Below are 27,413 nucleotides of genomic sequence, written 5' to 3' on the forward strand. Positions count from 1 at the left end.
AAAGGGTTAATGCCCTCGTGTAGGCAAGGGAGACTGGGCATAGCGAAGGGGACAAGGGAGAGGGAAGAGTGAAATGCCAAACAAGTTTTTAGAGAACACTTTTATTATCTGTGTGTGGCAGTGCTAAAGAGCAAATCAGCTATGATGGTTTGTGACTGATTTATTCTCTACTGAAAATATTTTGAAAGGTGACATATATAGCATATATGGAATATTTCATTTTTAAACAGGAAACATACTTCCCAAGATCATCCACAATCCCTGACCAAGGTACAAAGCCCTTCTTTGTCATTTTCCCATCCACTGTGACTCCTTCTGAGTCATCTTCCCTAGTGCTAATAATGCATTCCATCATGCCCTGTATATTTCTGGGTCTATTGCCAAACATTAATTCTTTATAGACCCTGGCTTTGCCTAACACAACCGTTTCACTGAAATCCTGTTTTCCCCTCATGATGATCCCACTTTTGCCACCCACTCAAGTAGAGATTGCCTTATCTCCCAAATTCCCTGTGGGAGACAGGAATTTGCTTTCTTAGAACAGCAGCAAATGAACACAGAAACGTCCTAGCCTCAGTTTCTTATTTTTCCCCTATGTCCTAACCTTTACATCAACCTTATAACCTATCTCAGACCTTGAACTGGTGGATAAAAACTTATCTTCCTAAAATGTCTTTCTGACTTTAATTTCCTCTCCTTGTACATCACATCCTTCTTCACTCCAGTAAACTAGCCTCTTGATTTCCGAGATGTCAAGTCCTTTTCACCCACTTTCTTATCTTACAAAATCAAGTGTTGCCTCCCCCTTCCACTTCTTGCCTGGTATCCAAGGTCAAGTATATCAACTACAATCTTCTCAACTCATTAAATTTTGATGACCTTGCCCTGATTACAACACAACGTAAACCCAATCATTAATTTGATCCAGTCCTATACTATGAGTATCTGTTACAGAAAAATTTCACTGGAATGACTAGACCCTACATTTTACTAAGGCAGAGTACCAACAATACCATGCAAAGTACAAAATCAACAAATATAAACTATGGGCCCTACGTTTTACTATTCAGTTGAGGCCAAAAGAAAATGTTCTGTGCCCAGAAAAATGTCCAAACCTGCTTTAATTTATTCAGAAAAATAGCAATATATTACTCTTTAACTATATATAACAATACTTATAATTTACTGTTCCAGTGCCAGTAAATGCTTCTCTTAGATTGTAGGTTCCAGTTTAAGAGCCCTACTTAAAAGAGTTAAAACAAGCTTGCACTTTGTATACTTCTCCATTTCAGCTCTCAGAATGAACAACATGTTTTTGTCTCACATTTCTAGGTTTTCTGTTGAAATCAGGAAAAGTAAAAACTATAAATGACCCTCCACCCCCATTACAGTCCTTATAATCACTATTTGTCTGCTACATTTGTAGCTATACACCATCCTTCGAGCTCCAAGTCTCAATTTTGCTGCTTCTTTTTAGCTAGGACACAAGCCAACAACTGCAATGGCACAAGGATGAAGCCTGCTAATCACAGGGACATTTCCTTACATGACTTCTAAACTTACTCATTCAGTAATGCTTTCAGATGGAGCTGCAGGCTGCGTACTGCTGTGTGAACATTATTCAGTTCTCTTGACTTCTGTTGAGTTTTGGATAAACGCTGGGGTCCTGACTGGTGCTGAGTTTCAAAGTACCGATAGAACTCATAGCTGCGCTTAAGCTCTTCCAAGCAGGCAGAATGAGCATGAGGTAGACCTTGAGTCACATCAGATAAAATACGATGAGGCAAAAGTGCTGGAGTAAGTAAGGGCCCAGGAGGTGAATTAGCCGTAGAAAGTAATAGGGCTAACCGTCTGAAGAACTCTGAACTCTGTGCCACCCAGAGTTGGAATAAAACCTAAAAAAAGAAGAAAGAAAGAAAGGAAGAAAGGACTAGATCAATAAAAAATTCAACACAAACTACAGATTTGTTTATCTTAACTTCTGGTTTAAATTTTTCACTTTATCCTACATAACGAATATAGCTGAGCTTGAACTAACCTAAGGCTAATGAAGAATATAACATCAAATAATGTAGTCATGGCTCATGGGAACTTCTGATCCCAATATAGCAGCTAATGCCAGTATATAATATAGTACAGTTCTACCCTAAAAGGGGAGTGTTGATAGAATGAGACATCTATTAGAAGTTAATGCTCCTTGATGAATTATTTTAAAAATTTATGAAAAGGAGAAAAAGAGACAGTGGGAATGATGGACCTATTTAAGTCCACAGAAATGAGTCATTGATGAATCCACAGTTTGGGGCTCAAAATTACACCATGATTTTGGCCTAGGAAATAGCTAAGAAATAGCATAAAAATCAGTCCCACAGTGATCATACTCAGGAATGTCTGTCATGAGGATCTACAACACCCATTCTCGAAAGATACACCATGACTCCAGACAGCAAAGGATTTCTCCAGTCCTATGCAAGAGGACATCAAACAAACAAGTGAACGAGGAAACAATCTAGCATGAACAAGAGTTAGCAAACAACAAAAAGAGGATTGAACCACTTTGGATAATATAGATTCTAATTTTTTATAACCATGAAAATGGACATTATTTAAACTTTTATTAAATGAATTTTAAAATTATGCAAATAATAAATTAAGATAATTTAATGTAAAGCTATTTTACTATTAACTCATTTTTTAAATGAGCAAGGCCAAAATTCCAAATCACTAAAGATACACTACCTAGGAATTCCTAAATATAAATACAAGCTTATCTCACAAGTCTTCTTATTTAACCGTCAGATTTTGTTACTACAACGATTTTTATTCCTTTATTTGTTCATTCAGCAAATATTTCCTGAGCACCTACGATGTGCCACGCAGTATTCTGGGTACTAATATAGCAGAGAGTAAAACTGAAAAATATCCCTGTGCTGATGGAGCTTATATTCAAGTAGGGGGCAATAGATAATAACAAGTAGAAGATAATTTTTTGGCTGATGGGGTATGGGGAAAACATAGCAGGAAAGGGGAATAGCAAATGTGTGTTTGTGGTGTACACGTGGGATAGGGATAGGGAGTGTGAAGCGGAGGGAAAGAGGGGTGGCCAGGAGGGTCTCTAAAAAAAGTGCCATCTGAAGGAATTGAGCCACCATGAGAGAAGGGAGTTCCGGAGAGCAGGAGGTTCAAGCGCACAGTCCTGTGGTAGGAGTGTACTTGGCACACCTGAGGAATACCAGGGTCCGTGTGGCTGGGGCATAGTCAACGAGCGGGAGCAGGATAAGAGATGAAGTCAATGAAGTAACCCTGGTTTTTACTCTAAGAGAAGTGGGGAGCCACTGAAGGGTTCTAAGCAGAAGAGTTATAACATCTGAGTTGTGCTTTAACAGGATCATTATGGTTGCTGTGTTGAGAGATAGGGAGGTGAGTAAGTTAGGAGGTTACTGCAGTAAGTTGAGAGTTAATAAGGTAGCTCATACCACAGTGGTTAGGGGTAAGAGGTAAGCAGAGGTCAGACTCTGGATATATTGTGAAAACAGAACTGACAGAATCTCTTGACAGTTTGTTTATGAGGGTAAGTGTTAACAAGGATCATTCCAGAGTTTTGGGCCACAGCAACTTAAAAAACAAAGTTGGCATAGGTTACTGCCATTTTAAGAAAGACTAAGTTATTACCTAATCACTACCAAATTATCCAATTAAACCAATTCAGAAATATATGTTTGTTTGTTTTTTTTCTGTTTGCTCTTTGAATAAAGGAGGCTGCTCTAGATGAGAAGATAACCATAGTTTAATGGGCAATTAGGAAATTTCGATTTAAATCATTTTCATAAAATGTAGATTTATTTTTTAAAGCAGGAAATATACTAATTTATAATAGTAATAATTTAAAAACTAGTTAAAATTTTACACAAAGAATAAGAGCTCTGTACTAAATATTTTACACATGTCTCCTCAGGATGCAATTAGGAAGTTGCTTTCCTTTCCAAAGATGCTGCACTTGCTATTACTGCTAAGCTTTCCTGAGGGAAGATATGTAAACAATTAAAAAATATATATTTTCTTTATAGGATATAATGAAGATTACAAAGGAAAACAAAAGGCCCTGATTTATGTATAAACCATCTTTCACTACATTTTAAAAAAACCTTTAATTAGTCTTGTTCTTTTGAGAAAGAATTTTCTTTTAAAATTTAACTTACCAAAAAAATAAAATAAAATTTAACTTACAAAATCCATTTTAAAATTCTTTATCTGGGTATAATGGCAACTGTACAAGGTGGCACTACACAGTTTTTGAATACTACTGGGGTTTTCAGCAGTTTATAAACTCTATAAATCTCAAGGCTTCTTTTAGAGTCCAATATTCTTGGTAACACTACAACAGAATCCAGTTTGGTTATAGACTAGTTATATGTTAAAATAAAGCAAAATTAAAATACTAAAGTTTGTCTGATTTTCAAAATAACATAGTGAGCAAAAAGGATCCAGCTACAACCAGCATCACTGCTGGTGGGGTGGGGAGATAACAAGTGAACAAGTCACACATTTGGGAATAGGTCATATTCGATGCAATTTAAAAAATCAACTAGCATTTATTAATCACTCACTCTGTCTCAGGCATTGCACTGGCAAATGTTTAATTCTTTAGTGATAAGCAAGATTATCCATCTTTATGAACACAGAAACAATGAGTTGCTCAACACCACATCAGCAGTCAGGTGATAGGTTAGAGTCAAACCTGGAAAGTCTGATTCTAGGGGGCCCACTTTTTCTCTTTGCTGCCTATACTTGGGCCAAAATATAATTCAGGATTTAATAAGCTTTTTAAAAAGTATAGAGAAATAGAGAAATCACTGAGACATCTTGATGAGTAAACAAAAATAATCTAAACAGGAAATGAAGAAATAGGATCATAATTCTCCAATTCCTTCTTAAGAGTAACTGCTACTACCATTTTGACTTAACCATTATACAACAAGCCCTGTTGTAGGCATTTTGTATGTCTTTTCATTTAATCTAACAATTTGTAGGGCAGGTATGATAACCCTTTTTTAAAACAGATTATGTATGTTCAAAGAATAACTCACTCAAGGTCAAATGGCTATTAGTGTCAGGGCTAAAATATAAACCTAAGTCTGATCAATTACAAAGTCCCTGCTATTTCTTCATTAAGAATCTCCCAAATTGTCCTTTGAAAATAACTTTATTTCTATTACAGAGTAAATCATGGTCACTGTACTGAATTTAGAAGCAAATGGAATTACTTATAGTGCATCCACCCTAGAGAGTAGCTATTGGTATCTTGGTATTTTCTCAGTCTTTTTTAAAAAACAGCTGTGGCCATATTGAATATACATTCATGTAGCCTAAATAAGCAACCTGGTACATAAAGCTTTACTATATTTGAAATCACTTCCTTCAGAAAGATTTGCAGAAGTGGAATTACTGATTCAAAGCATATATCATTTTTAAGGCACTCTAAATGTCAAATTGCTTTTTGAAAGAAACTTTAGAGAACTAAGAAGCCTTCTTGAGTAAGAGATGATGGCAGCTAGGACTAGAATGGTGGGAAAGGACATGAAAAAAAGTGAATGAGTTTAAAATATATTTTGAAGGTACAACTGACACAAAAATCTACTGAAAGCCTAGATGTGAGGGGTAAAGAGGTAAGAAGGATGGTACCCAGGTTTCTAGCTTAATAAGTTGTGTGGTGCCATTTCTTGAGATGGGTTAGAATGAGGTTAAGAATAAGTCAAGGGAAATTTCAAGTAACAGGAAAGAAAAGCCAATAGGAGAACTAGAACTTTTATGTAGATCTGAAAATTTTAAAGATGTAAAAGCTTATAGAGTTTCAAAACAAAACAGACCTTGAAAAATATACTGTCACATATACTTGCACTGATTTCCATGGTTATCAAGTTTTAAAGATTAGAAATAAAAATAAAAATAAATATAAATATAAGAATACTACTGGAAACTTACAATACAGTTTTTGTAACATGCTTTGTATTTTTTTCATGTTATTTTTTCTACTACTAACTCCAAAGCAATTCACCAAATGAATATACCATAAATCATTACCAATCTCGTATTACTGAACTTTTAATTTGTTACCAATATTTGCTGCTGTAGTAATATTATGAACATACTTTGAGTATATCTTTGTACTTTCTGAGATGAATCTGTAAGTTTAAAATTGTTGGCATAAAGGGTACATACCTTTGTGAAGACTGGTGTTAATTGCTAAAGTGAAGCAGTTTATCCCTGGCAAAATGTTTACTTATTGCTTTTATTTGTTTCTTTCATTACTAAAAAGATTGAATTTTTATCATATTTATTGGCCATTTCTAGTTCTTCTTTTGTGAATTGGCAATTCATGCACATGACCTATCTTCCAATAGGTTTGACATACCTTAGCATTCTTTATATAGAAAAAAATTCAAGCCCTTTGTTATAAATCATTGCATTTTCCCCCTGAGCTTATTTACATTTAAAGTATGCAGTATTTAAAGTTTAGAAGTTTAATTCTTACATAGTCAAATATATCCTTTTATGTGGCTTTTAATATCAGAATTAATATAATTCTTATTTAAAACAAGAATTTTTTCATATATTTGGAGATTTTCCAAGAGAAGATGTAAGTCTTATAAGTTCTTTACCCATGTTTGTCAAAACAAATGGCTAGTAAATAAAATTACTCATATTGGATTCCTATTATTAAACTCATTTATCTTTAATCCCTAATTTAACACAGGAAATATGTTATATGTTTTAGTTAGAATTTTAAGTATTTTGATATCAAAATATAAGGATGTCCTCATCCAATCTTCATGATGCTCTGTCTTTAAAGGCAGCTTCAAATACATCAGTAAGGCTATTATAGTAATGGCACCCAGCAAACAATAAAAGGGCACAGGACAGGGGCACCATTTATGTTCAGAAAGCACAGGCACAATCAAATGCATCTATCTTTCTTCTTCAGCTCCTCCCTTCCACAAATGGATTACCTTCAATGCAGGCAGGCTGAAGCCATCTGTAAGGTTATGTGCTTCCTCTTCTGAAATCTGCTCTTCACTAAGTCCAAGGCCCAGCTCCTTAAAAGGCACCACACAGATGTAGTTGGTTACATTGTCACTCTCAGAGTTCAGGGGGTAGGTTAAATTAGGTTAAGGCAATCAACAAAACTGTTTCATTAAAACATAAAGGGTACAACAAAAGTCTTCAAAATACCTTTACTAATCTTCTGAATTCTGACTGAGGAAATTTATATCAGATTTTTTAAAAAGAAACTAATCTTAAAATCTAATATATTAATATACCTCAAATCTTACAGGAAAGATCTTTATATCCAAAGAATTAAAAGTTAACTCTTCATAAGTGCTAAAGTGCTAATTTAATTATTTTTGACACCTACCTTTTGAAACTGTTTTATGTACTTTATTGTATCATGGCTCTCCACATCACTAGCTGACCATTATCTGAAAACATACAACTACTGATACAAGTGACACTAAGCCTTTCTATCTAGGTTGTTTGACATAGACTGCTGTTCTGTTTCTGCCTTCCTCTTCCTCGTGGGCATCTATCAATGTTATTATGATTCCCACCCTCACCCCCTGTTTTTGTAAAGAACTATATACATACAGTTGTTGATACCTGAACAATTCTTGCATTTGTCGTATATTCCTATTTGGTCATAGTGTAATAATCTTTTGATATAGTATTAGGTTGAATCTCTAAATATTCTACTTCAGTATTTTGCTGTCTCCATTTGTGAGGCTGCTCTGTAGTTTTCATTCTTTGCAATACAGCATGTTTTGGAACTGAGACTGTATTATCCGCAGAGGAGTTTTCTATCCAAACTTTTCTATGGTCTAAAATACTTTGTTTATTTTTTAAACTATAAAACCATCTGGACCAGGGAGATAAACATTTTTTTCATTCACATAGTTTTTGAATAACTAATATATTCACAGGATTAAAAATATTTAAGGGGTATAGTTAAAAACTGCTTCCTACCTTTGTCTCTCAGCCACCTAGTTCCCCTACCCAAAGGCAAAAGCAATCACTGTTACCTATATCTTGTGTATCCTTCAAGATATTTTATGGATACATACATACATACATAAAAGCAAATCCAAATACAATGTATGGCAGTGGTAGAGTGTGTGCTTAGCATGCACAAAGTCCTGGTTTCAATCCCCAGTGCCTCCATCAAAAATAAATAAATAAATAAACCTAATTACCACCCCCCCGAGACACAAACAACAAAAAAAGTAATAAAATAAAAAATAAAAAATTGAATGTTAAAAAGATACATAAGTGTGTGTGTACATGGGGATATGTGTATGTATGTGTATATACACATTTGCACACACACATACTTATTTATCCCCTAATAATACATACATACATACAATTCCTTCTATGTACAAATGGAAGGGTGGTATAAATACTGCTCTGTGCACTTTGCTTTTTTTTTTCATTTAACAATATAATTTGGATATCATTCCACAATAGTACATCAAGAACTTTTATCATTTTATTATAGCTGTGTATTTTTCATTGTTTCCATATATAACCAGGTGTTTTATTTTTTAAATGGAATTCTTTTCATTACATACCTAATCTCCAGTTTTTTAATTCTTCCTGGGTCAGTTTGAGATCTGCATTTTGATATGAAATGATCCATTTTTCCTTACATATTCAAAGTTGTGGCACAAAGTTGCATATACTATCCCATTATAATAATTTTAATTTCTTCCGTATCTGTGGTTACAACTCTGTTTCATTAAGAATCTTATGTATTTCCCCTCATTTTACTTCAGGCAGGCATGCAAGAGTTTATATACCTTATTGATCTTTTCAAAGAAATAACTGGTAAGTTCTTTTTTAATTCCTTAAGCATTCTTGTATGGAGAATGTGATCTGGCCCCTGCCTACCTCTGAATCTCTTCTCATACTCCAACTCCCAACTTATACTGTGCTCCAGTCTTGGAGTATGATGGCCTTCTTTCTATACTCCAATCATGGTAAATTCACTCTGCCACAAGATTTTTATACTTGTTGGTCCATGTGACTGGAACTTCATCTATGTTCTCATGCAAACCTCAGTTTAAATTGAAGGACTTCCCCATCATCCAGTCAGAAACAGCAAATCACTCTCTATCCTATTCCCCTGGGTTTTATTTCTTTCTTTACAGTAAATATCTGAAAATCTTCTGTTCATATATATAAACTATCCACCAGAAGGAAAATTCCATGAGAACAAGGATCTTGTCTATCTTGTTCACTGCTAGGTCCCCAGTATCTAGGTAAGTGACTGTTACAGGGAACTCATACAATTTGCAGTCTTCATTAGGACCCCCTCACGAAACTATAAGCTCCCTGAGGCAGGAACCATGTCTATTATGTTGAGCACTGTATATCTAGCAACTAGCGTAATGCCTAGAATAATATTCACTGAATGAGTAACTACTTGCAGTTAACATGCCACACTGTCATACCTCCATTTCTTTCCGTATCTTTGCTTCCTGCTACTTGGAAGGCAGACTCTTATCCTCAAGGCCAACTCCTACTCATTCCTTGTGGACTGACTCAGGTGTTACTTTCCTGAAAGCCCTCTCTGACCAAGTACATTGTCTTGCTATGTCGGAAGGCACTCCGGGCACTTATAGTATATTATAAATACCCACTTACCTACTGACTATGCTAAAAAGTCTTTAAAAGTAGGTAGTAAAAGTTTTTGCTCTGTCTTCCTAGCACAGAGCAGGCAGGAATTTAGGCAGTAAGGTTACTGAATGGACAGGTCTTGACTAAAATGAAAAGTGCTTTCTCTCAATTCCCAAAGAAGTAGTATAGTACAATATATGTGTGTATAAATCTAGATAAAGTAAATATATACATAGAAAAGGTTTTAAAGTCCTAAGTCCTACAGTCAAGACACACCTTTACCTCTTACTGTGTGACACTGAACAAATCAGAGATTTTATTTAGTATTCTCATGAAGTGGAGATAAGAAAATCTAGCTGGAAAGGATATAAGGATATAATGACAGAAAATAAAGCACTCTGTACACTTTTAAGTATTATCAGTGCTATAGTACCCAGCATACAGAAGGTACAAAGTCGTCGTTGCATTCTACTTACTCATAACTTGTCTATGAATTTTAACCAAAGATTTCATATACTTTATTTTCTGACTAACAGAACTAATTTCCTGATTTAGTAAATTTAAGAGGCATACATTGTCATGCAGTCTTTAAGTGCTTATTATACAACAGACACTGTCTAAGCACTTTAAATGCAGTAATTCATTTGATCTAACAAAAACACATTTAGGAAGATTATATTATTATTGCCATTTTACAAATGAATAAAGCAAGGTACAAAGAGTTAAGAAACCTGTTTAGGGTCACTGAGGCGGCAACTGATACAACCAAAATTTAGACTTAGCCAGTCTGACTCTAGAACCTCTGTTTTTTGAAAGGGGAAGGATTTCCTGTTGCCAGTTTATTTCCGTCACATGAAGCAAATTTGCCATGTTCAGTAATTTTTTAAAGTGTCAGACTAAGTGAAGCCAGGTTCTAAAAGACTTTATTCTTTGCAACAGTAAAGGGAGGGACTTCAAGTTTTTTCCTTGTTAAAAATGAGCCACATGAGAGCAGAAGAACTTTCTTCCTGTCTATTATTGTCACTCCCCCGGAATGCATTTCCAGTTTTAAAATAGAAGTGATGATGGGATGATGGAAATCAGCTTCAAAATAGTCAATGTCAGGTAACAGTTAACTTTTACAGGATGCAGCTATAATATCTATATTCAGGACTCTGGAAACATTGCTTATTCTTACGCACAGACAGAAAAGGATATTTTTTCAGCATATATAGGGTAGCTAGCCTTGCTGCTTGAAAGTTGACTCTTACAGTTCTGTAGACAGCTTTCCGAAGACCGATGAGATGCTGACTGGGATGCTGTCCAGCTTTATTAAATGGGCAAGCAGCACTGACCCTGTCAAGCAAACTTGAAAAGTAAAATGTGATACAACTGTACAGGTGTCCTAAAATTTTTGTTTTCTAAATCCACAATTCTATTAAACTTAGGGGGAAAAAAATCCCTTTTCATGATTTTCATTAGAAAATGATTATAAATATCCCAACTCAGGTCTCATAGATATTTCTCTGACACATAAATAGCCACCAGAAAAAAGACAAATAAGAAATTAAAATCTCAAAGAATAAAGGCTTCCTCTGATATGGGGAAACAAAGAATTTTAATTGAAATATAGTAGAAATGTGGAATACTTAAGTAAGAAACTGTAACTTTTTTATATAGACACTCTCCCTGCTAGAATATACTAAAAGTGGCATTACTTTACATTTAACTTTCAAAACTTGTATCTATAGTAACTATGAAAGCCTTAATTATAAACATTTTCACATTCTTAATAAGCATTAACATGTTCATCAATCATATTTTTGGTCATTTGTACAGAACAAATACTGTATAGAAATACATTCTGTACATTCATAAAAGTAGGGTAAAATGACTTACCCACCTGCAGCCACTGGCACTTACCTACTCAAAATGAAGTAGGGGACGCAGAAAGATAACAGGACCAGTGGCGAACAGGGGAATGCAAGTAGAAAGGCAAAGTAAGGGTTACTATGTAGTAGCACAGCTACTCTCAAAACTGTTCAAGAGGAAGCACATTTCATAGCACTTTCCAAAAGATAAATGGGGAGGACCTATTTGCAATAATGCCATATAATGTTTTTATAAATTAAACTATGAATGATTTCATATTACACAGTTGTCAGATGAGATTTTTCACCTAACCAGTAACCTCTCCTAATAACAAAACAAATTATTGGAGTTTATAAATTCTTACACTATAACCACAAATTTATAAAATTAAGACATCTAACTAAAAATTTTTAAAAATGTTAAACCAAACTAAAATATATTCAGGCATTAAAGATCTATAAAAAAAAGGACAATAACTGATAGGCTTATTTTAAAATAAAAGAATAAGGCAAAGAAGGGTTAAGTTATTTGTTAGAGAGAAAAAATTGAGGCAGAATAAAATGGGACTCATGTTTTCAATATATGGATACTACTGTTTGTGCTCTACTTTACTAAATCAATCTTAAAAAAGTATTTCTAAAAAATTATGATTTAAAACTTATTGTCATATTTTTTTCAATCTATTTTCCAGTTAGATGGAAACAAGTGAAACACAATTTTTCCCAGCATTTCTTCTGCCTGTCTTCATTTGAATAGGTAAGTCAAAATCCAGAGGGAAACCACTGGCCAATTTTAGCTCTTCATGCCAAGTCTATACATATAGGTCAAAGTGGAAAAATGACAAAAGGAACAGAATCCCCTGTACACACCTAAGCATTAACTGGACACACAGCCACTCTGCTTAACCAGTCAGCCCTCTTGATAAAATGCTGTGCAAGTCAAGAGTGAAAAGTAGCTATTACTTACTCTTACTGTGATTTTGAACTTTTAAAATTTGACACAACTTAGTATTTGCTAGGCTCTATCAACAAGAAGTGAACTTTAATTACAGTGGAAGGACAAAAATTAACAGACACTGAGGACTGTTACATTTTGAATTGAGCAGAAAGAAAAGTTATAAAACCTCTCTTATGTCTCAGGATTTTTAAACATTTCAGAACACAACAAAGTGAAGAATGAGATGACTACTGGAGACTCTTCCATTTCTTTGTTTCATGATGTCCCAAATACAGCTTTTATGTCAAGATTGTTTAAGTACTACTCTAGAGCAGAGCAGAATGAAAGATGCAATGACCATCAAAGGTTGTTCTGGCCCTCCTCCTTTTCATGATTTTCCAGATACAGCTAATTAAGAGCAATATACTTTGCCAAATACTTACTTTCTCCCACCTACAGGTTGCAGAGGTTATGAGCTGTATAAGTTATTAAATACACTATAGTACAACCATCACCTGTGAGCATTTAGATGGCACCCTCGTGTACAGGAAATAGGTTTAGAATCAGATGGAATGAACTTGAACTTTTGCTCTACCACTTACAATTGTATTTCTTTAGTTGTATGCAAAATTGTCTAGCATAGTTTATAGAACATAATCAATGTTCAATAAACACAACTTTGCCTTTATTAATAGAATAAATAGCCTGTCTATCCAGTAGCTTAATACACTTAACAGTTATACCAGTGAATATTTAATTTCCTGTGAGAATATGAAATATCATTATTTGCATGATATTCTGAGAGTATCAGTGCCATAATATCTGTTAATATTTACCAAAAGAGTATTATTAATACATGGTAAGATTTTTCAAAATAAATTCACGTCAGATACATTTATCATTTAAACTGAGTAAAGCGAGCATCTGACAGGGAATAAAGGGAACAAACATTTATTGGATAACTATTGCATCCTAAGTTCAAGGTTCTCTATTATATATGTATATTATATGTGAGGACTCTCTATATATTATATCATATAATCACGTGGTATTACGCAGAAATAATCATGATTCTCAAAGCACTTTGGTTTCTCAAAGTAGATTAGCAGAAGCATACTACTTATTACATCCAGCATATAATGTATTTTTTCCTTCACTTAGCAGTTAATAGACTTTAATAAATGCTTTAATAAAAGAGAAATCTACTTTTTTTCTGTAAATTCAACACAGAAATTAAAATAGGCAATAAATATTCAAATTCAACCATGTAGTGGAAAAGAATTATTTTAAAAATAAAATGAAAAATGAACTCACAGTGTAAATCCTCTGGAAATGACTTCAGTTTCTTGAATGAGACGTAAAGCTTTTCTCACGAGATTAGTAAAAGCTCGGCTATTTGTTGCTATATCTCCCAAACGGACACTGTATTTTTTTAGTGTTACTTGTAGTTTGGCTGTCCTCCATAATCTCAAAACTCTTATGATCAGATAAACAAACAGAATTACTCCCCATACCAGCCAGGAAGATACAATCCACCAAGTGGGAAGCACAACGAGCAAACTAATGAAGGCAAATAGCATTGAGATATCCCTAGAACAGAGAAGCCAAGAAAATGATAATCCATCAGTCTAGAGAAAGATGAGTTACTTTAGTTAGTAATTTAGGTTTTCTAAAGTAGATAAAATGCTAGCTTCTTTATAAAGTATGACTTTAAAAATATGACATTTTAGAAAGCAATGTGAAACAGTTAAAAAATATCTGGCAACTAGACAATGGTGCTTAGGTAATAAAATCTAAACTAGTAAGTTTAGGTAAAGGACATAGATATATGTCTTCTGAAAAAACTTTTTGTTTTAAAGATATGTCCTCTTTAACCTAAAAATAAATTATAGATTTTAAAATCCAATTTTACAAATATAAAAGTAAAAAAATCTTTAATTTCCCCTAATTTTTAATATTAAAATACTCCAATATTTGAAGATGTTATGAAGTTCTTTTCCCTAAAATCAGACTTTTTTTGTGCAAAAACATACTATTCTCAAGAAAATAGACACATTTTTCTAATTAGAAATAATATACACTTAATAATTATTTTGAATAAAGTAATCTAATTGAGTATACATACTTACTGCAGACTATAATATAAACAAGCTTTGTTCTTTTATACTGTTTAACTGAAATAAAAATATGTATGAAATTTTTAAAATTTAGGTCAATTACCAATCTACAGACTAAAATATAACTTTCAAGCAATGAAGGCTTTGATGAAAATGTATGTATGTATATGTATGTGTGTGTATATATATATAAAAGAGGTAAATATAGGGGAGCTGTATCTGAGGATATCTGAAAAACAACATCAATAATACCTGAAGACAGTTATGGTCAAACTATAAAGAAAATCACATGTAGGAATGCTTCTTAATAAGTATTTGTCTGCCCTAATTTCCCTTGGGATCCTTTACTGTTAGATGATAATGCTAATATCATAAAGCAAAATCTCTTCATATACTTTTCTGTATTGATGGCAAAGTCTAAAAGTATTTATAGGCCTCATAGTTGCTTAATTACATTTATGGCTAAAGGAAACTTGAAAGTAAAGTTGTAAAACTCTTAAAACCAATGGTTCCTTCTAGCAACTCCTTAAAGTTCTTAAATTTTTAAAGGATATGATGCTTTACTTCATCATGATATCTGAGTGACTATATATTTAGAAAACATGATTATTTTGCTACTTGCTACAATATGAAGCATGTCAATGTGACAGGAAAGATAGATAAATTCAGAACACTGAGGCAAATGAATTTACTGCTGTATACCTTGAACAGTTCAAGCAATAATTTAGTTCATTTAATAAATTCCTACTTTAATAGGAAAAGGATATTAACAGTTTTGTGTGTGTGTGTGTGTATGTGTGTGTATATATATATATGTATACTTTTTTTTTTTTAAAATTATGGTCTGAGACTTCTGTATTAGCCCCAAATACTGCAAGTAGTTGACAAGTTTTATGATAGTCTGAATTGCCTAAGTTCCCTATGAGCTCTTCTCAGCCAACAAAGCAGGAATCAACTGTTTACCTCCATGTCCTATCCTGTCCTTGGTATCTCCACAATGTGATTATGATATAATCTCTTAATTGTAAAGAAACATAAAGAACTGGCTAGGACTTCATGCACAAGTGTATGTAAGGTATGTGGGCAAGAGAGAATCTTTTTGGCAAATGTTACACCTACTTGTTAGGTTGTTAAACACAGACCTAATTATCAAATTGGATTTTTTTTTCTAGTTTCACTTTTAATAGTATTTACTTTAGAAAGTTACCTTTTTTTTTTGTAGCCTCTGGCATATCATTACATTAATTACAATGCTAAAATGTTTATAATGCCTTTACAATAGAGAGCATGATGATAGATTTCCTCTGCTAATACTCTATATGTAAGCAAAGGATAAACATTTTCTGGACAGTACCAAATATTAGGGGTTGCCAGGGAGCAAAGTGTTGGAAGGTGTCCATTTTCCTGTTGTTGAGGCTGCCCTGCACACAGGATACCGGGATCAAGCAGCTCAATCAGCTCCACATCCTCTTGTAACAGGACTTCCTGTTGCAGGATGGTATGTAGTGAGTCGAGTCGGAATCCAGTATCCTTGCCATTAAAAGACAGGAAGAGAAGTATTAATACACAGCATAATTTTGTATTAAATACTAAGCTCCTACCGTGCTAATAAAATTAGAGGTGTTTATTTTCATTATAGACTCCAAGAAGAGGAAGCAATAATCTATTTTCAGTATGATGTATGGGGTTTTATTTTCACTGTAAATGTGAAACAATAAAGACTGAGGCAGACATTACTGAGCCACTGGAAGTGAAATATATGTTTTTTAAAGAGATATGAAGTAATTACAGATTAATAAACCTGTTGAGTTAAGCTTAATTAATTAAATTGTTGAAAACAATATGGAAAATATAATTCTGTAACAGAAGATGCTGTCCCTGGATACTGTAATGATATAGTCAATATCTAAGAATTACATCAGCAAGATCAAGGCTTTCTAAAAATGGACATTCGGATATTAAAATATATCATTAAGGAATATAATACAAAATGACACTAATGTGTGCATAGCACTTTATAGTTTACAAAATGCTTTCACATGTATCAGCTCATTTATTTCTCCCTCTTTTCCTTTTATCCATCTATCAAGGAATACCTTATACATACAAGGCAACATGCTCAACACCAAGAACACACACACGAAATGAATAAGACATACAAGTCTTTACTCTTAAAGTGTTCATAGTTTAATGGAGAGGACCAAAAAGTAAGCAGTTACAATATCAAGTGCAAAGAAGTGCGATGAGGTATAAGTAGGTTATTATGAAAATGGCACAGAAGGACCAAAACTTGCAACAAAGTCAGAGAAAGTAAGAGGTGATACCTAAGCTAAGTATTAAAGGATAAACAAGAACTGACCAAATGAAAGACCTGGAAGAATGGGATGAGACAGAATAAAAGCAAGCCTCTTCTAGTCTGGGGACCTACAAGCCACCAATATTAGTTTTGTGTAGAGTGTACATGGTAGAGAGGTGAGAGATGAGGTAGCAACATTAGGGCAGATAAGTTAATTCTCACAGTATCACAGATAATGTGATGCACATTATCACCCTCCTGTCCATTCTATAGAGAAAACTGAAGCTCAAAGAGATTAAGTAACTTTCTAGAATTCTGATTTCAAACCAAAGTCTTTGATAGCTGAAGAATATAGTCTCCTCTATCAGAAAAATTAACATTTTATGTTGTGTTAAATTTTGGAATAGAATGATCCTATTGCATGATAAAAATAAAGAGAACTTTTAATGGACAAGGCCTTTAGCAATTAAAGTAAAACCAATTAGGTCTAGGGTTTGAAAGCAGCAGGTTTGCTCTTTATCATTCCCGCACCAGACTCCAGCCCTAGTTGATCATAATGAAGGCTTAAGCAGGAATGCAGAGATCCTTATATCAAACTGAGTACATAGCCCCTTGATCATGGGTTATACATCACTTTTAAAGAAGGAGAAGAATATTTTTAATATTAGGTCTATTTGGATATATTTCTAAAGAAGAAAGGAAGGAAGGAAGGAAGGAAGGAAGGAAGGAAGGAAGGAGGAGAAGGAAGGAAGAAAGAAGAAAAGAAAAAAGAAAAGAAAAGAAAAGAGAAAAGAAAGAAAAGAAAAAAAGAAAAAGAAAAAGAAAAAGAAAAAGAAAAGAAAAGAGAAAAAGCTTCTCAATGGAATGTTGATCTTAATTTTAGCCTGGGGTTTTTTTTTCTTACCATTTACTGACATACCCTACATACATACCTCTGCAGCACTTTCATGCTTCATATTGGAACTACTGCCTCGTCTCTCTTACAATTCTAACACTAGGAACTACTTAATTTTTTGACGTTCCACCCCACTTTCATTAAGAGAGAACAGCACAACTCACTTGATACTACTGTTGGGGGTGGGGAGGGGGGAAGTGGACTGAGGGTATCGACAGCAGGTGGGCAGTGGGGGGCCAGGAGGGCAGGAGGTGGAGTATGGTAGCTTTCCAAGTAATCTTTAAAATAAATCTTCACATATTGGCCTTATAATTTGGTTTGGATTCCCCAATCAGACACAGCCATATTCAAATATAAGTATTTAAAATCAAACTTTTGCTACAAAATCTTGAAACCAGATCTTTTATATGGGTAAGTTTAAAGAAGCTTAACTAAATGAAGGTTAAGGCTGATAGAGAGGGGGGAACTATTAACATAGAATGGGAGCTGTCCCCTCTTCAGAGACTCTCTTATGGACATGCTGCTTCAACAGGTACTCACTTTCTTCAACACCATTCTTTGGCATCAGACCTGTTGTAAAACTGGGATAATGCCTCCCCAAAACCAGTATGATTCGAGGTACTATTAATAGCATGGGTGCTCTGTGCTGGGGGAAGGTATACTATGTGAACTTTGGCTCACCCTCAACAAGTTTGTGTCAAGACTTAGTACCTAGGTTTGTATGTTGGCTCCAAAAGTTAAGCAAGTTAATAACCTTTCTGTCCCAGTTTCTTCATCTGCAAAATGAAGACAGTAATAGTACCCACTTCACAGGGTTGTTGCAAGGATTAAATAAGTCAGTATTTGTAAAATACTAAGAATATCTGGTGCACAGTAAGCACTATGTAAGTGTTAGCTGTTAGTACATACAAAATAATTAAAAATACAACCGAGAAAAGCACACATAAAGTAAAAACTTACAGAACATAGCATAGATAATTATTACAAAGTTATTGTAGGAAAAAAGAGATCCAGTAGGCTGACGTTTCTGATAACGGTCTTGAGGAAGGGCTAGTACTGCTTATTGAAAAGATTCCAATAATAGAAAAGTGGAAAGAATTCCATAGTATAATAGCACAAATATAGACAAAGAAAATAGGTAAGAAATAAAGGAAAAGGAAGGCTGTGTTGGTCTGATGAATATATTGGTGTATAAAGCTGGAAAGGTAGATTAGGGCCAAATTATACAGACTCATGTCAAAGTGATGAATTGGACTTGATTTGATGGATAGCGGGGATTTTTTAGGATCTAAACAGAGATATGGCATGAGAAGATAACTTCGGAAGATTTCTGCCTGGATGGAACAAAAAGAATAGGAGAAGTACAGTTAAAGAATAAAGAGATTATTATTTATTTCCAGCCCCCAGGGATGGAGAAGAGAACTTATGCATATGTCAATATACTTCAACGATCTTATATATTTTTTAATATATAGTTCTATTTAATAAAGCTGTTGAGGATCAAATGAGATAACATGTGTGAAAGAACGTTAGAGGCTAAAAAGTGCTTAAAAAGTGCCAATAATACTATTATCACAGTTGGATAAAGGAATTTTTTTTTAATCTTTAAGAAGAAAAGTACTACCGTAATCAAAACGAACAATCATAAAATGTTCAGTTATCGTGGAGCAATTGTCAGTATCTTTATAAAAGGAAAGAGGATCTGTATAGCTAACAAAATTTTAAATATTTCATAATCAAGGGGAAAGAAAACAAATCTCATGTCAGAAGCAAACTGGGTAATTCCTTGTTCCATTACTAGTAAACTATTTCTTAGATATGTATTTTTTATAATTCTCCATAATATAGGTACAAAGTGGGATGCATATAGAAGCTGGCACTTTACAGTGAAACATGACATGAAACAAGTGGCCAGTGACAAAGAACCAAGAATGAAAAGATCATGACTATGCAGACTATGATTAAACCACAGAAAAATGTATATGGATCCATATACCTTACCACAGTCCTAGTATCACTGAAGAATGAGGATGGCTCCACCTGGATAGAGATGATATTCTATGTAGATGACAAGAGACTTTACTGACCTTCTCAACACACCTACCAAGATGAAACCCTGAACAGAGAACTTATCCATACAGATTGCTAAAAAAGTAATTTTAGTCAAAACATAATACTACTCAAGCTAGAGACATAGTGGGTTATAATGGAAAGAGTCTGGGCTTTGAAACTGGGAGTGCTGAGTTCAAATTCTGACTCTATCACCTTCTGGCTGAACATTCTTGAACAATTCACTTAATGAGTATTCTTAACCAAACTGAATTGCCAGAACCTTAGGCTTTCCCACTGGTAAATACACTAAACCTCAAATAATGTTTAGATTACCAAATCAAAATGTGAAAGCACTTTGTAAACATCTCTTTACAAATGATAATTTACAAGAATGATAATTATCATCTTAAGGTCATAGGCCAGCAGAAGATCCTGAAACCTGCTTACTTGTGAGAGCCATGAAAATTTCATAACTTTAATCTTTTAGCTATACTACCTACATTTTGTATTGTTAAGATGTAAAAAGGTTCAAGTACTTCCTCTTAGAGCTCAGAAATCAAGCAAGCCTTTAGGAAAGTCTGTGATTTACCAGTCCAAGGAGACTAAATTTTATATATGAAGTTGTCAGAGAATAGTAGTTTAACGATAAATAAATTACAGAGGAACCACTTTTGATTTTGCCGAAACTTTGTAATCATAGGCTGTGTGACAGAGACAGTCAAGTTCCTAATGAAAAGGGAGAAGATCCCACTAGTATATCTATTCCCTTCCTCTCTGAGAGGAGTATCTATCAATGGAGGAAGCTGGCAGCAGGAAATGAGTAATCTAACAAACAGGGTTTTAATAAGTACCAGAATACCCTATTCTAAATGGCTAATAACCTCTAAGGAGACCTATGAGACAATACTAATGAGTTCAATTTCAGAGATCCCCAATTATTGAAGAATTTCCTTCTCTTTCCTTTTTTTTTCTTTTTAAGGTGATACAAACAAACTTTAACACTTCATAAAGCTGACAGTTTCCTTTTGGAGATCAGCCCAGAATTTCTAATCAAAAGCAATCACCGCCCAAATCAGTAGCAAAACAGCCCTGAAAAGTGAAAAACAGTAAAATGAACACTTACCAATTTGTGAAGTAAGTCATCATTCTTATTGCACTGAGACAAAATCCAACTTTTGATGGTCTCAGCCACTTTTAACAGGATGCCTTGCTGAAGGAGATGAATGACATAGTATAGGATTATTAAACCACATCTAAACAGCAGAAAAACTTCAAATAATTTACTTCTAATTAATCATAATTTTTACCAGAAAAAGGAAGGAAAAAATCATCTAGGTTATATGCTTTGCCAGTATGTCTCAGCCTCCTTATTAGATCCCAAATTTACTTGCACATCAGAATCACCTAGAGATTTTAGTTAGAAACATATTTCTGGGCCCCCAAACTAAATTCATATTCAGTAAGTTTGGGTGAGACCTGGAAACCTGATTTTTAAAGCGCAATCAAAGTCACTGTGATGCAGCCCATTTATCTTAGGTACACTATATACTATCTATGTCAACAGGATGATGGTATGTACTTCAAAACCAACTGCTCCAGATTCTCAAATATGAAGAATATTTATTTCATTCAACAGTACTAAGGCAGAAAGGTATTTCAATCAATTTTAGAAAAACTGTCATATTGAAATAAAAGTTATATATTGAATCAATCAAAACTTCAATTTACCTTAATAGCCCATTTCCTGAGCAGGCCAGTAAATGGAGTTTGCATTCACTGAGTGACTACTATATCCAAGGTACTAAAAAAAGGGTCATGGGAACAAAGATGAATACACATAAAGGAGAGAGCCATGAAAACACATGCTGTGGGGATGGTGGCATAGTTTGGGACAGCTACTAAGACCCAAGGGAAGAAGGGAATAGCACTGAAGTGAAAGAGGTGCACTGAGATAGGTACTTTGGTCTTAATGATAAGTTAGACTTTACCTATAGACTGTGAGGAGTCACCAAAGGTTTTTATATATGGAAGTGAAACAATAAAAATCAGCACTTTAGAAAAATAACTGCCAACAGTGTGGAGGCTGTACTAGCAGGGAATGAGTGTAGCCAAGGAGCATGATTAGGAGGATATATAATAGTCCAGCTAAATAATGATAAAGGCTTGAACTAAGGTAGCAAAAATGGTAATGAGTAAGGATTAGATTTTAGAAACAAAAAAGGTAAGTCAATAAATCACTTAGCAACCAAATCAATGTGGGAGTGACAAGAAACTAAGATAATTTTGAGAGGGTGGTAATTTAGGAACAGAGAAAGAATATTTTGGTTTTTGTCTCAGAGATTCTGAGGAAAATAGCTCTGTTTTAGACATGTTGAATCCGAGTTTTCTGGATGCAGGCAGATAGAAATGTCTAACAAGCATCTGGAACTCAGTGAAAGTGGAGAATGGACAAAAGTAGCCAATAAGGACAAGAAAGTAGATGAGATCACTCAGAGAAAACAGACCAAGCCAGGAAGACTGAATTTGATGAAAGGAACGTTTAAGAATAATCAAAGAAAAAGAAACCAGAAAAATATTCAGAGAACTATTATTCATGGTGAGAATACCAATACAGACTACCCAACAATTATTTAACAATCACATTTTTTTAAGTTAAAAAGGGTGATTAATACTAACGACTGTTTCATCATGAACTGATACAGAAAATTTGCTTTCCAAAAAAATAACTGGTACTTCACAGCTTGAACAGAATTTGGGGGGCAATTCTAATATATCACTGAGAAGGAACAACAAAGTCTTTCTAAAATTTAGCTGCCCCGATTTTGAAAACCTCCATTTTAGAAAAATATGCTCGTACTTGAAATGTGTACTATGAAGACTAAATAAACTTTCCAAACATATGGTAATTTTGAAAAACACCCTCTTGCTAGCTTTTTATTGTTCCTCAATTTCTGAGAGGATGAATTTTAAACTCTCATTTTATTTATTTATAAATTAACAACATCTACAAGTAAAAACACCTGTCATAAGAGGATTAAATACTTACAAAACCCAAGTTTGTGCACACAAACACACACACACACAAAGAGGTCAACATCCAGCTCCTGCCCCAGTATTATCACTTGGCTCATTCTTTGTCTTTTGTTGCCAAGTAATCTCAAATCTAAGTTTTAATCTATAAATAATCTTTTAGATATATCTTTAGGTTTTGCTTCCAAAACTTTTCCCAGGAACATTCTTATTTGAAAAGAGCAAGAAGAAAGGGTTTAAGTACAGACGACAAGGAAAACTAGTTCTGGTCCCTGCAAGCTCTCACTCCTCTAACTCCCATCTTGTGGGTGTTAGTTAAAAAACATTTCTCTGGTGTTTACTGTGCTGTTGCAATAGGGCCCAACTTGCCACATCACATTTTAGTTTTTTTCCTAAAGAGAACAGAAGGAAAGATCCTTACCTCTCTATCACACAGAATAAATGACTAATTGAAAACTCTGAAAGTCTCATTTTGTTATAATTGAGTCTTATAATAAAACATTGATTAAACTAGAATTCTCAAGAAATGAAGTAATCGGGTTATATTGTTTTCTGTTGAATTAGAATTCCTTTTCTAATTCCTGAAATGTACTATAACATTTTCTTATTTTAGTAAATACAGCTAACAGAACATAAATGAATCCAGTGAATGCATTTTACAGAACATAATTAATGGTTATTTCTTCTAGTATTTCAGCCTCAAAATGCTGTCCATCAACTATGACATATCTACTGTATGAAATATATGATACCACAGATATAAAGGGCTTCAGAAACTAAGCTACATATTCCCACTCCATCATAGATCCTTGAAATTGTCTATGAAATATTAACTGGCTTTCTTATAATTTGTATTGTTGGAAAAAAAAATTTAAAGAAAAAGAATTCTAGTTAATATAGGAGCCCTATAGTTAGATTCTCATTAAGCTTTTAGTTTATTTTTCTGGTTCCCTCCAGATAACTTACATATTTAAATATATAATATATTTCAATCCTCAATAACATTCATTTCAATTCATTATATGAATTACCCATGAGATAGCCCAAAATAACAATTATTCATGTTTATCTAAACAGTTTTGTACTACTGATGAAATAAAAACATGTCTTACCAGTGTAGGGAAAGACATGGAGGTGCTAACAAGGTGTTTTTTTGCAAGGATAAGGGTAAATGCAGTTTAAAAAATCAGGAAACAAAAGATTGAGTCATGGAGAATGAGTGTGCCTTCTTACCTTTGGCAGGGCTCTTGCGGGAGGCTGTTGTCCCTCTGTCACTGTGCATTTCTCTGGTTTTGGTGACAGAGAAGAACATATTTCAAAGTCTGTGTGTCCCAGATCCTGTAAGTACTGGTAAAGTGGAGAATTCTGAAAGAGATATAAAATAAAGTAAATTTCAAGATCATTTGAAATTTACAGCTGACCAGTGAACAACATGGATCTGAATTGCAGGGGTACACCTTTATGCAGATTTAAAAAAAAATGTGTACTACAGCACTAAAGGGTGAAGGTTAGTTGAATTCCCAGAAGGGGAACTGAGAATAGGGAGGGCCGACTATAAGGTTATTTGTGGATTTTCAGCTGAGCAAGTGTTGGTGCCCCTAACCCTGGTATGTTTCAAGGATCCACGGTATTTCAAAAGTTTTAGAGGCCAAATTCAAATCATGACAAGTACGCTCAAATTCTAAATTTAAGGCTTCTTCTCTAAAGTACTGAATTGTCTGTCACAATGCCACTTAACGTTAAAAAAAAAAATCAACAAACAATTCAATAGAGTAACCAAAAAAAGAAAAAATTAAATAAAACAAATATTTTTTGATGGGTACCAGACAGAAAAAGTGAATTTAAGAATATAAATAGACTTGTTAAGCAATTTGTCAAGATTTTGCTGGAATAGATCAAAATAGCCAATCCTGGCTAAATGTAACTCAGAAGAGGACCTACAGTGACAAACAGTTATCACTTGAAGCCAAGAAGAATTAGCAATGATCATACTGTATCAATTATAATTTTACCATACTATCATATTGATTAATTAATTCAAGGACAAATATGTATTGTTTATCATATGCCAGTACTGTAAACAAACTTAAAACACCAATAAAGTGACCTAAAATAAACTTACATATAAGCATATGGCAAATAAGAGACAGTTTAGATAGGTTAAGAACACAGACTCTGGAGCCAGGCTATGGGTTCAAATACCAACTCTGCTTCTTACTATCTTGGTAACCCATGGCAATGTATAATCTTTCTATGCTTCAGCTATCTCATCTAAAAATAGGAAAAATAAACATCACCTAGTTCATAGGGTTCTTATGAGAACTAAATCAATATAAAACATCTGGAACGGTCCCTGGCACACAGTAAGCACTCAATTTATACTTCAACTTTATATAAGCCATGTGGAAAGAGCACAGGTTTTGGAATAGACCAAAACAAAACAAAAACACACACACACAGAAAAGCAAAATACCAAAATTACCCTAACTATCAAACAGAAATATTATCATCACTATTGGATGTAACTCCATGGGACAACTCTTTCTGGATAAAAGCAAATTTTATTTTACCTTTTAATCTTCTCTAAAGCACAAAATTGGTAACATGTATAAAATAAACCTTGATTCCATTCAAGCAGATATTTAATACTTAAAAAAGACCTAAGTCAGACATTAGAAATACAATAACAACCAACACCAAAACAACAACGGCCACACAGATGATATAGTGCTACGTGGCAAAAGCTCAACTAAGCATTTTACACACATCACCTAATTTAAGGTTCACAACAAACTCTAGAAGTATTATTATTACCATCCTCATTACTATTGTTATTCCCATTTCATAGATGAGGAAACATTCACTCAGTTAGGTAAAGCAGGATAGGTCTGACTCCAAAGCCAATGCTGAAATATGCTGTATTACCTAAAATTACAGTCCCTCCTGTGTCTAGAGAGGAAGACACTAAAGAAGCTTATAATATGGATTAGTACAGAGACACGAAGCAAATTAACAATTACAGGAATGCATTGGTTGCTAACAGGAGAGGCAATAATTTTAGGGAATATATCTGAGTTTGGAAAAACGAGTTAAAGTGGGGATTTGCTGAACTGGCAGCAATTTACTGGCTATCAATTTAAGAGAACAGGAAGATGAGTCAAATGCCTTCCTTTTAAGCTATGTTTAATCTCTCCTTTGAGAAAAATATGCAAAAAATTAAAAAATTAAGGAGGAAAAACATGTTTCTTACCCTATCATCAGACTTAAAATCTCTGGTGGCACAAATGGTTAATTTTTTACACTCATAATGTACCTTCAAATATTACGTTCAATTACTCAATCTGTATTTTCAAACTGAACTGTGAACCCCACCCTGCTCTGGCCCCAGAGTGGCAAAAGAACAAGAATGCTAGCTCTTTTGGGCTGACCTTTTGAAAAGTTTACATACTTTAAAAACAAAACAAAACAAAACTTGTTTTTAAGGCAATAGAACCCTTTCTTCAAATGAACTCCCATGGGGAAGAATAATAAATAAGATGGATCAAAGTGGAGTTACTCTAATTCAGCTTTTTCTGTAGAAGGCCAGATAGCAAACATTTCAGGCTTTGTAGGCCATATGGTCTCTGTCGCAACTGATCACCTCTGCTGTTGTAGTGTGAAAGCAGCTACAGACAAGACAAAGACCAATGAATGTGGTTATGTTCCAATAAAACCTTATTTATGGAAATACTGAACTTCTTATAGTTTTCACATGTCACAAAATACCATTCTTTTGATATATTCACCAACCATTTAAAAAAGTAAAAACCATTCTTCTTTCACCAGCTGTATAAAAATAGGCACAGTACAAATCTGTTCCAACTGCCTTACGTTTGTTGACTCGACTCAGTTTAAGATCATGAGGCACACTCTTGACTGCTAACTGTTCTCTGGAAGAGGCTTGCAGGGTGGGGATGGGGCCAAACTTCTTTTTTATTCAAATTGTAATGCCCTTTCTTACAGCACACTTAGCCGACACCATGTGAGCACTGACCCCAATGTCCCTTCCTTTTCCAGTCTGTCACAGCTCACAAAATAACAAAATGGAATATCTGTAACAGATTTTTTTAAGTGATTAAACAGAAGAGATACAATGAATACTTTGTTCTCCCTATACGTTCTCCACATCAACTAAAAGCATACACACTCAGTTTGGATCACTATAATCTGGAACACATGTTATTTCACAAAATAGCAGCATTAATTGTTTACCTTGTATACTACTGATAATGTCCAACAGTGTCATTTGATACAGTAATTCTACCTGTAGCTTACTCTGCCTTTTTTCCAAACATAAATTAATATATTATTTTAGTAATGTACTGGAGCTAAATGACTAAAGCTTTAGAAGTGCACAGAAACCACCATAATTAGTATGACATTTTGAAGTGAATTAAATATTTTTGAACATAAAAAAACCCTAAACAAATAAACAAAAAAAAACCCTTCTCATTAACTTTTTGGCTAGTTTCACAAACTTCTGGTCAAAGGTGAGGCATATCCATTTGTGCTATACATCTATGAA

The 27,413-nt window shown here is 34.0% G+C and overlaps 1 protein-coding gene across 8 annotated transcripts in view; it reads right to left on the reverse strand.

Moving 5' to 3' along the window:
• The window catches only part of VEZT (vezatin, adherens junctions transmembrane protein), a 62,395-nt gene that overhangs the window by 18,649 nt on the left and 16,333 nt on the right, over positions 1-27,413 (reverse strand). For 3 of the 8 annotated variants that reach the window (XM_014555203.2, XM_014555201.2, XM_032493603.1), the window contains exons 2-8: positions 24,083-24,214; positions 20,943-21,029; positions 15,931-16,106; positions 13,774-14,049; positions 10,870-11,019; positions 7,008-7,155; positions 1,564-1,895 (exon numbers count right to left, since the gene is read on the reverse strand). In XM_014555203.2, the coding sequence (XP_014410689.1) occupies positions 1,564-1,895; positions 7,008-7,155; positions 10,870-11,019; positions 13,774-14,049; positions 15,931-16,106; positions 20,943-21,029; positions 24,083-24,214 (1,301 nt within the window). Of the gene's footprint in view, positions 1-1,563; positions 1,896-7,007; positions 7,156-10,869; positions 11,020-13,773; positions 14,050-15,930; positions 16,107-20,942; positions 21,030-21,547; positions 21,621-24,082; positions 24,217-27,413 lie in introns of those variants that run through there. The other 5 variants (XM_014555202.2, XM_032493604.1, XM_032493602.1 and 2 more) reach the window with 4 other exon arrangements.

Source organism: Camelus ferus, chromosome 12 (genome assembly GCF_009834535.1).
Source record: "Camelus ferus isolate YT-003-E chromosome 12, BCGSAC_Cfer_1.0, whole genome shotgun sequence".
NCBI lineage: Eukaryota > Metazoa > Chordata > Mammalia > Artiodactyla > Camelidae > Camelus > Camelus ferus.